Source organism: Melanerpes formicivorus, unplaced genomic scaffold, assembly GCF_026170545.1.
Source record: "Melanerpes formicivorus ecotype bairdi unplaced genomic scaffold, bMelFor1.0.p_v2 SCAF_8, whole genome shotgun sequence".
Lineage (NCBI taxonomy): Eukaryota > Metazoa > Chordata > Aves > Piciformes > Picidae > Melanerpes > Melanerpes formicivorus.
In genome coordinates this window covers 11,349,081-11,360,306 of record NW_027142360.1, presented here as the reverse complement: position 1 = coordinate 11,360,306, position 11,226 = coordinate 11,349,081, and the positions used below count along the sequence as shown (strand labels likewise).

The window sequence follows — 11,226 nt, the reverse complement described above, 5'->3', positions numbered from 1 at the left end:
TCAGGCGTGATTTACCCTTTATAAATTCATGCTGACTGTTCCAAATCATTTCATCCTTGCTGTACCTGGGTAGTCATGGCTCCAAGGAGGATTATTCTATGAACTTCCCTAAGAAAGGGGTCAGGTTGTCTGACTAGTCTCTTGTATTTCTGTTGGTAATCTTGTCTTTGAAAATGAGTGGCAAATGACATTTTCCTTTTTATACTTACCAGGAACCTCATCCATGACTCTCTTGGGGTACAAAGGCAAGAATGACAGAAGTCATTGCTCTTCATACTGACATAGAAAGTTTCCTGAAAGGTAATGGGAAGGAGAGGACACACCAATAGCACAAGATGTCGTACACCCACATCCTACAGTTCTGTATCTGTTTGGCCTCAGCAAGGAGCAGAAGGTCCCTAAGGGCCAAAAGCAAGAAGCTAGGGGAGATACCATAACTGGCAAGACAGAGGCCTCATTAGCTGAGGCCCCATCCCTGCAACACTCAAGCAAGGCAAGCTGGACAGAGATAGTAGTCAGAGACAAGCCAGAGCCCAAACAAGCATGTAGAGATGAAGCAGGGCCAACGTAAAACAAGGAAGTCAATCTGCAGACCAGAGAAGATTGACAGGCAGCTCCATAGGAGTAACATAAATCTGAGTCCAGGCAGGGACATCATCCATGGATCAACAAGCAATTTTCATGCCCACACTCAGAGCTAGAAACAGGCAGACCTTGAACATTGCTCAGGCAGGGACTGAAGCCCTGGCTTGATCTTAAGTGGAGCTCCTGGGCCCATGAGCTGGCAATATGAGTGGAGGTTCCCCATATGGATGATCAGGATCATTAAGACCTATTAGCGCTCTCAAAGCCACACAAGATCCATAGTTCATACAAAGGAACTCTACTGATAACATTCACATCAAAAGACCTTTCAGGTATAGGCTACATGCACAAATCACACCTTCAGTGCTGGTGAGCGCTCTTCATGCTCACATTTATTAGCTTGCCTCAAGCAACATAGCACTATTTTTCATAGCAGCCACATCTAGGTGGATGCCAGCATTTTGCCTGTCCAAGGCCAAGGGCTTGCTGTAGCATCATGGCTTCAGTCAGTACCTTAAGAAGCAGGAGAAAATGGCAACTGAGTAAAAGCACCTGGGACAGCACTCTTAGAATGCAGGTGCATGCAGCAATTTTCAGGAAGCACAGCACAGGCTAGAAGCCAGCTCTGAATGCAGAGTACTTTGAATGCACTCACATGTGAACACAGCAGACAGGATGTGGCCAGTCTTTCCCATGATCCTAGCCATACCAACACAGTACAGATAAATCACCATATAAACATGGTCACAGAGACAAGATTCACTCCTTGGTGTAAGTGAGGAAGATGTAGCTGTATCCATTTGGACTCAAACCTGACATTCTCACTTACTGGGCACACAGGGTTGGTAAGCAAATTGCTCCAAATATTTAGAATATAATCATCAGGGGTCAATCACTGAATAATTTACAACTGTGAAGAATTCACTCAAGCATTTAAGTCAGCTTCATCTATCATTATGCAGGACACAATCCAAATTAAATTCTTGACAGGAACTGTATGTTGTTTGTACTGGGTACACTTAAGGCTACAATAAATCTTCCTTAACTGACAGTATAATACAGGTGCTAAACTCCCAATGAAATGAAAATACAACCTTCTCAGGGTTACCAGCTTTATTACAAAATTCTCAAGTGACAACATTCCCCTCAGACTAATATTTGACCATCCAGTCATAAAAAACAAACAAAAAAAACCCCACCAAAGTTATTAGGACAGTGATATCAGAAAGTGAGTGAAAAACCTCCCAAATAATTCCCTAGTTTGAGAGCAGAAATGTACATGTAACAGATGGGGAGGACTTTGTTCTCCCCAAAGAGCCAATTTTTAATTCAGCATACAGACAGAGCTAGGAAATTATAGTTCTGTTCCACTGAGTAATTATATCCTACAATGATACATTTTCAGGAATGGAGTAGTACTGAAGGCTTTTTAAGTACGCACAACAACCAATTCCCAACTCCAAGTCAGAAAAATGAGGGGTAAGAAATAAAAAAAGGAAGAAAAAGGATGCCAAAGAGCAAAACAGTCCTGATACATTCTCTGAAGTCTAAGTACATGCTGTTTGGAGTTCATTAGAAAACCTTGGCGTGAATTCCAATTCTCACTTGCAACTATGAAACCTTTTAAAAAAGAAGATCTGGAACCTTATAATGCTGTTTCACATCTACAGGAATATCTTCAAGGCCTATTTAACTACCTGTGATAAATACAACTTTATACTTTTAAGCTATAAAGAGACAAGGCATAGCCTTCAGATGTTTATTTCTAGTATAAAAAACACTTAATGAAATATCTATAGTTTTTACTCTCAGGAAAAAGGTTTTAAACAGGTATAATCAAGTATGAACTTTCGGGGGGGGGGGGGGGGGGGGACCCAAACTATTTGAATTCAGAATTCTGAATAATGAAAAGGCACTTGGATGGAAGATATTCAGCAACAAATAAAACTCTTATGTCACAGTGAACACGTAGGCAAATACTATCTAACACTTTATAAACAAAGGAATGAATTACAGCCTAGTTAAAGCAAGAAACAACGTGGACAAGAGTGAATCCAAACTCCCTGCACTTCCACAATCACACCTTTCAAGTGTAAAAAAAGCAAAGAGAGAAAAACCAAAGAACTGTTGAGTCGACTACCAGTTTACAGCATCGTGTTCAGATGAAAAACTCACGAGTTCCACCAAAACAAAAGTAAGAAAACTGGGTAGCAGCATAAATACTTCATGGTACCCCCTGATCTGTATGTCTAATCCCAAGTTTTTGTATTTTTACTACCATTTTTTTTTTAAAAAAAAAAAAGTTTCTACAAAAATAGATAGCCTTTTTAGAAACACAACATGCAGGTTAGTGTAAAGGTGTAATGCTTGGGAATGTTACTGCAATCCCTTCCCAGTAGGAACATTTTTCCACTGCCAGCAATGGAAAGTATCACAAATAGAAGTTTTTCATCGTCAGAAAAGAAAAACATGACTCTGACAGTTTAAGTTTAAAGTTTGAGGTTTTTTTTTTGGTCAAGATCCAACTAACTCCTGTATCTTTAAAAAAGAGAAAAAAAAGAAGAAAGAAAAAACCCCAACAGTAACAAAAAGTTCAAATATACCAAAAAGAAACAGTAACTTGACAATGGCATTTTCAGCACCAAAGCTGTTTGTGCAAAAATACAGAACAAGATCTCAATCATTCACAGTTATGAGGGGGAAAAAATGCCAACACCCAAACAAAAATTATATACATACATTTTTGCAATTATTCAGAAATATGAGGAAAGAGGAAAAGCATTTTAGTGTTGACATTTTTTCCATAGGGATACTGCATTAAGAAGTATGATACAGGAGTGCTATCAAGGATTTTGCATCTTTTTTTCCAGATACATTTTCCGGTAGGTCTGAAACACCTCTTTTGAGTCTTTGACTGGACTGTGAAGAGCCTCACCATCCCCATCCAGGATCTTTATAGCTGTATCAAGTGGAATACAGTCCTCATCTGAAAGACAGAGAAGCAGGTTAAAGCAAAAGCTCAAGAGTCTCAAATAACTCTGTGTGGTAGTTTTAGACTGTGCCTTTAAAGTTCTGTTACAGGTTGTTAGTGGGTTTCAACCCACCACACTCTGCTCCTTATGTGTGTGTATGTGGTACCTAAGGCCAGCCATTGCCTAAAAGGATGCCACAAACTTCCTTCCTAACTTCTTTTCCACTTCAGATTTAATCTTTAAGCACTAAATGGTTATTGGGTGTCTTCAAATGAGAGCTTTCCAAAGAAAATTAAGAAGGCTGTGAATGAAAATGTGCATATGGGAAAGTAAGAGAAAAAACAAGAGGAAGGGATGAAAGAATGGCAGATACCAATGCTAAGGACACATTCAACAACAATAAAAGATGTAAATATTGCAAAATGTATTGCTTGCATGAAGACTACAACACAGAGTTTGTCAGCAGAGGATTTGCACTCTGATAAGAAAAGGATGGCAACAAGGTTACAGCAGGCTGAATGCACCATTTTGCATTCTGCTAGACCAAAGGGAAACAAGGCTATAACTAGAAAGAAACCTAAAGCAAAGAAAGACAGCAGGAAGCAATCTCACCCAAAGGATGGAACAACCAAGATCCTGAGATGAAAGATGCCACTGTCATAACTGTTGATTCCTAAAGGGTACAAAAGACCACCCAACAAGTAATTTGCCAATCAAGAGAAACAAGGAAGATGTACTAGCGGCACCAATTTTCCTCTGCGTGTCTCACATGCAATCCTGTCCAGATGACTGGCATATGCCAGTCTCGGTACATGTGAGCGTGGCTGTATGTGCACACAGTGCCAACTTACTATGAAAGCCAAAGACAGCTTAAAAAAATTAAATCACTGTTTGTGTAGTCTCACACTACCTTTTCTTCTGCAACTTCCCACATTTTAAGGTAGGAAAAAGATAGCATAGCCTTCACCTACAGTTTAAAACGGTACTTGAGCCTCCAGTGCAACATCTAATTCAATGGCACACACATGTAGAAAATTCCAGTCATCTCCAACAACATGTTCATATGGCAATAAAGATCTCCACAAATCTTTGAAACTTCTGTGTCTGCTCCACAGTATACATTTTAGCAGCAAAGCTAGTAAAGAATAAGTTTCAATATTTTATTGGGATTTGCTACTGTAAAGGGACACTTAAAACCAAGTAAAGAGTATTTCATTTATATTTCAGCAGAAGTCATTTCACCTGTAGAGATCTCTTCCAGCTTTTTTTGCTTCACTGCATCACATTTTAACCAATCTTCTTTTTTACTCTTGACACCTAAAGAGAAAATTTTTGGAAATGTTTTTGAGGTTCCTGTATCACAAGTTTTGGTCTCTTCAGCATTAAGTTTCAATACATAAACTAACACATGTTAAACAAAATTTCTTTCAGGCGTGGAAATGACTGCAAGGGCTGGTAGGTTTTTATTTACAATCAGGTACAGCTATGACACAAATATGCTTCACAAAGCACCATGTAAAATGTTGAAAGATTGAGAAGGGGGGGGGGGGGGGGGGCAGAAAAAAAAAGGTAGCTTAAATTAGAGATGGCAAATGTTACAGAGACTGTGAGCAGGATGTCCGGCCCAAGCCCTCAATGCCATAGAAGATCTCTCCCTCCACTGTTTAACCAACCAGATTTATACACAACCAGGTGAACACTGAATAGAAAACAGATTACCCTGGCCAACTGTGACACAGGAATCTGCTTTCCACAAACAAGCCAAGCTATCTTCTACAAGTAAGTTAGAAAGTCTTCTTGTAAAGTTACTTGGAACTGCCATGCTCTAAGTGACTCTAACCTTATTATGTAAAGCTTAAAGGAAAGAAGAACAAAGCATTGAACTGAAGGAAAAGTCCCATGCTCTTTCTCAGCTTGACACACAGCTACAGTCCTGTCAGAAAGTTAGCCAAGCTATTTCAAACTTCATCTTCTATTTTCACTGTCTGTATTTTTGTGCAGCATGATTTTTCAAAGGAGTACATTTGTAAATTAACGTACTTCTAATTTAATAATCAAAATAGTACTGTACCTGACACAACACTTTTCTCTCTTTCCAGGGAATTCTTTGCAGCGGAGATTTCTTCATCAGTGGTTGGATTTCTGAAGAGTATCTCTGGACACAGCTTAAACTCGAGTAATTCCAGTTTGCGTGGTTTCTTAACTTCCGAGACAGAAGCGCCTCTTTTGGCATCCGGATTGTTTTGTGACACTTTGGACTTCGCACGCCGGGCATGTCTGACAGGTGATGTCTCTAGTTTTGTCAGATATATGCGCTCTTGTGATGTACGTTTAAATGCAACTCTGTTCAGGTAGTGTATTTTTGGTTCCTTCTGAAGATGCAATTTTAACCTGTTATTCCATTTATTTAAGTAGAGCAGGTTTTTATCAGGAAACGTTTTCTCAGAGCACTTGTCTTTGTTTTGTGTATCAAGACATCTCTCTTTGCTAGCACAGCAGCTTCTAGAGATAGCAGAAGATTGAGCCCCTTTTTTACGTCGTTTAAGCACAGAGCGATCTGCTAACGAACTCTTCCGTTTCCAGCCATTCTCTCTGTTCATTTTTTTAGCTTTGTCAGTATTTATCATGCAAGGATGAGAAAAATGCTTGGAATTTTTTGCTTCTGGCTGTTTCAGTCTCTCCTCTTCCACCTTTGTTTTCTTAGAGTCTCTCTTCCCAACCGTATTTCTCTTCCTCTTCCATTTGTACGGCTGCTCCTGTGAAGGATGAACTTTCACAGACTTATGCTGCAAATATTTGGGGTTCTGTGACTTTAAGTCTACAGAGCCACAATTTGGCAACTTTACAGCATCAGTACAATAACTATTCAGGGTTTTATCCTTCATTTCTGCTGATAATTTGGCATTATTTTCCACGTTAATTCCTACATCTTGACCAAGTACCTCCTTTTGCTTCCTACAGTTCTGTCCTTCACCTGAGTACTCTTCACAAGCGTTCATTTTTTGTCCTTGAGTGACTTCATCACACTTAATTTCAACAACTTCTGATTTTGTACATTCGTGAATGTCTGGTTTGGATTTCGTGGCCAGATCTGGTTTGGTGCTATCTTCAGAAAATAACTCTGTTTTGGAAACTTCCTCTTCCTTTTTGACAGAATCAAGTTCTTCGTCTAACAATGGGGTCTCTCTGTTGATCTGTGGCTCTTCCTGCTGTGTTGTAAGCAGTTGGTGTTCATTATTCACCTTTAGCTCAGCATTTTTACACATGACAGAGGTGCATTTAGAAATACCTTCTTTATTTTTGCTAATGCTGTTTGGGGTTTTTTCAGAAACTTGAGGGTTTCCAACTGCACATTTGTTCCTAATTACAGCATCGGATTTACTGTTGTTTAACAGGCTCTCTGTAGAGCTAGTATATTCAGCTTTTGAAAACTGATCATCATTTTTTTCTGAACCAGATATCCCACCTTTGCTGGGGCACTGTGGTATTTCGCATGCTACAGATAGCAAAGTCACTGAAGAAAAATCCTTTTTCTCTTTTTTAGGGTTGGTAGTTATTTGTTGGGTTTTTTCCTGTTCACAAGGACTCTGACTAGACTGCACACTGCCTTCAACATTCTCCTCCCCAGCTGACATCTTTTCTGACTGTGGGCTTGCTATTCCCCTGCTGTCACCAGAGGAACACTGGTTGTGCTCAGGAAACAGTTCTTGTATCTGATCAGAGTTTAACACTTTGATTTTTATCTCATCTATCGGGTCCTTCAAATGTGAATTTTTGTCACAAGTTTGAGTCTCTTTTTGAGGTTGATTCTCTTTCCAATCAGTCACAGAATCACTTCGTACTGGTCCTTTGGTTCGCAAATTAGTACTTTCAATGCCATATGGAAACCAATGCATCAGTTCAGACAACTGATCGTCTAGGCATTTAAGAGATTCTGCCTCACAGAGGATCATCTCTTTGTCTGTACTATTTTTACTGGACACGTCATTTTGTTTACTGTTGTCACTTGAAACAGCTGAGGAATTTGTTTCAGCAATCATGCTGATCGATGAATCTAGTGAATTTTGAGCCAACTGCTGGTTTATACTAGCAGGAATTTCCAGGTCATTTTCAGGATGCTTGAAAGATAAATTGAATGATGTTTTCTGTTCTGAGGCAGAAGTTGTTTCCAGAGGATTGCCACTGCCTTCTTTCTCCAAGTGACTGGTTGTGGTACAATTCCACATCTCACATGATTTACTCACGCAGCTCGATGATTCTCCCAGCATATTTTGCAGCAAGGTGTCTCTTTGGGGAGTGTTACTACTCAACTTATCCTTACACAAGACCAGACGTTGTTTCTTTTGCCTTGGTTCAGATGCATTTCCTTCTGATGAGGTACCATTTAATGCATGTGTCTCAGAAACTGGCTTGAAGATACTTGCTATTTGTGGATTATAATACCTATCACCTTCAACGAGAGAACATACACTAGAAATACAAAGCATCTGTTCTTCCAACACAGCTGTGGATGTACCTCCTGTCTCTAACAAAGGTTGTTTGTCTTTATGGTCTCTTGCACCTTCTTGAAAGATTTGACTAGAAAAATTTATGCCAAATTCAGGAAGAGGTGGCTTGTTTTGTAATCCAAGCTGCAGATTTTCTCTGTTATCTTGTGCAGGTTGGCTAAGTTTCATTTGGTTTTCATCATATGAATCATTTGTACTCACAATGGTTTTTACCATTCTGTTTCCATCAGCTAATTTGGTCTGCTGCAGAGGTGAGTCAACTTTCTCTACTAGAATACAATCACTAGGTGATAACTGAACAGTTTCCACTACTTCTTTATCAGTATTTACCACACTTAAATAATTTTTCCTCTCTTCTTGCAAGCTACATGGGCTCTCCAAGTCAATCACTGGATAGGTTTTAGCTGCAGATGTTGGGCATTTGTCTGCCTGCTCACTATGTATTCTCTTTTTAGCAAGTACTAAAGGAGAGACAACTGCAACCTGAAGTTCAATACTTTTTATCAAATTGCAACTCAATGCATCAGGTTTTTCTCCTGCAGAAGCAGCTGTTACAGGCAAAACTGTTTCATCCATATTTCTATTAACCAGACCAGTATTTTGTTCTCTGTTTTTTGTGTTTTGGTTATAAAGTGAAATTCTGTTTGCTGTGGGGCTTTTGTTTGACTGGTGGCTTTGCACCTTTACAGCTTCTGAAGGATCCTTTCTCCACAAGCCCAGACATACAGTTACCTCTTCCACACTATGACTGCTCTGTTTAAAAGATGTATTTTCAGTAAGCGGCTTTTTTTTCTGAGCTACATTACTCTGAAATTCAGCTTCACCAGAACTGGTTGTTTCTGATACAGGAAAGTTTGTGTGAACCATAAATGCCTGCTCACCATTCAAACTTCCTGTGTTCTTCTTATTAGTGTCTTTTAGTAAGCTTCCAACTGAAACAGATGTATCTACAAGTGTTTTTTCACTACACAAGAGATTAGTCAGTATTTTATCAGCAGTAGCACCAGCTGTCTTCTCTTTCAATATATTTGTGCTGCTCAACACAAACTGAAGAAATGGTGAGTTCTCAGGGTATGATGCCACATTCTTTGATGCAATTTTAACAGGGCTATTTGTTTGACTAAAAGATGAAGCATTGTTCAAGGATGTCACAGATTGAGAAGAGGCCAAGACATCTGTACCCCTTTGCTCTGAGACAAGAATGCTCTCAGGATTATTTAACTGAGCAGGACATTTGCTGTGAGAGGAAACAGGAGCAGATCTGGATGAAGAGCTTCCCTGCTCCACCCAAAGGTTATTCTGAGTCACCTCTAAGCCTCTATTATCACCATTAATTACAGTTTTGTCCATCCTTTCTTCAGATAAAGAGTTACTTTTTGGACCATCTGTCCGCACTGTTTCAAATGGAACTGGTACATTTTGGTTGGGCACGCATTGAAGACGATTAGTGAGAGTTTCTTGGTAACCTGGAGGTGGGAGAGTACTTTCATTATTTTGTGCAGCTGCTAAGAGTTTTCTTCTAAAATTATCCATCTTTTCAAGCTGGAAGCTTCTTTTTTTCATAGCAAGCAGCCTTTGAGCTTCCCAAGCTCGTCTGTCTTCTGCATTTGTTCTTCCTTCTGCTGCAGAAATTTGAGAATTAACAGACCCATTCTTTAGACTACTAGTCTGACTTTCTTGAACTGAAGCAGGACCACTCAGTTGCTTTGAAGCAGCCATCGAAGAAAGAGTTTCCATTCTGTTTAGAATACTATACAGTTCTTTGTAAATATCAGGAGATGCCACAGACATTTCACTAAGAGGCTGATTTGCAGTCACATGTCCACTTGATTTACAGACATTCCCAACTGATTGATTGACTCCTCCAGACAGCTGTTTCTGACATTGTTGCTGAACACTATTAAAACCAGAAACATTTTTTGGATCCGATGGGTACCTCTGTTGGCTCAAAGAATATCTATTACGTACATTTTGAACTGCCTGTGGTACCTCTATTGAAGATTGTGCTGCAGCTCTTGAATCACAGTTAGCAGGCAACAAAGATGGTGCAGAATATCCACCAGGAGCTTCTGACCCCATCTGGCTTGGCTGATATTGTGGCTGCTGTACATTTGCTTCTGTATTTTGATTCAGGGACTGTAAAACTTGAAACTGAGCGTTGGGATGATATACTTGGTTTTGGACATGTTGCCCAGATGTACCAAGAGATGCAGAACTACCCTGGGAATGAACAGTACTTCGATATAACATTGTAGTTCTCACAGAATTCGGCTGTGGTATTTGTGGCCACCCAGTGTAACCATTTGTGGTGACATACTGAGGGTCTTGATATACACTCCTCATGTTACTTCCAACGCTGCTTTGAGAAGACAGCAGAGGTAGATTTCTAGGGGAATTACTGTAGACATTAGAGACTGGCCAAGAAGTTTGAGTTATCTCTGCTTGCAAATGTGATGTCTGTTTGGGAGGTTTTGGAGCTATGGGCTTAAGATGTCGATCAGCTGGGTACTTTGAGATAAAAAACCCATAATCATTACCAGACGCAGATGCTCCTGGTAAGGCCTGATCTGAAGTTTTGAATCCTTCAGCATTTACAAGCTGAATGGCAGCATTGCCAGTTGGTGGATACATCATTTGGTTATTTGCAGCATAAGTGCACGCGTTTGAAGAGGAATAGGCATTTGTTTGAGAAAAAGTATGAGCACTAGAAAGCATCTGAGTATAACATCCATCTTGACTTTGCGGGTTGTTCGCAACAGTATTCTGGAGCGGTCTTACATTCCAGTCCATCTTTTCCAGTTTTCAGCTAAATCCCAAAATCCTAAAAGAAAAGTTAAAATAATCAGATCTTAATCATCTTTCAATTAAAACTTATTTCCCTTTCCAGTAAGTGATTCAGAATGTATTATGAACAGGACCATTGCACTTAAATTGCTAGGTGGAAGAGCACTCCATTGACACATCTCATGGACATCAATGCTGTCAATGTTAAGCTGCATGAATTATTTCACAGAACACATTTAAGGTATAAAAGAACAGATAAGCAACTAGCAATTCTGTTGACTGTCTAATAAACAAAGTGCTCATGTTATTCTGCTAATTCTATTATCATTCAATTTTTAAATTAAAGATTGCTATATTTACCTTTGCATCCAAAACCA

At 39.5% G+C, this 11,226-nt stretch overlaps 1 protein-coding gene across 3 annotated transcripts in view; it reads right to left on the bottom strand.

Moving 5' to 3' along the window:
• Positions 1-1,680: 1,680 nt before the first annotated feature.
• RESF1 (retroelement silencing factor 1) overlaps positions 1,681-11,226 on the bottom strand; it is a 28,203-nt gene continuing 18,657 nt past the window's right edge. For 2 of the 3 annotated variants that reach the window (XM_068142129.1, XM_068142130.1), the window contains exons 3-5: positions 5,629-10,886; positions 4,800-4,874; positions 1,681-3,571 (exon numbers count right to left, since the gene is read on the bottom strand). In XM_068142129.1, coding sequence (XP_067998230.1) covers positions 3,429-3,571; positions 4,800-4,874; positions 5,629-10,855 — 5,445 coding nt within the window. In that variant the 5' untranslated portion in view covers positions 10,856-10,886 and the 3' untranslated portion in view covers positions 1,681-3,428. The other variant, XM_068142131.1, reaches the window with a different exon arrangement.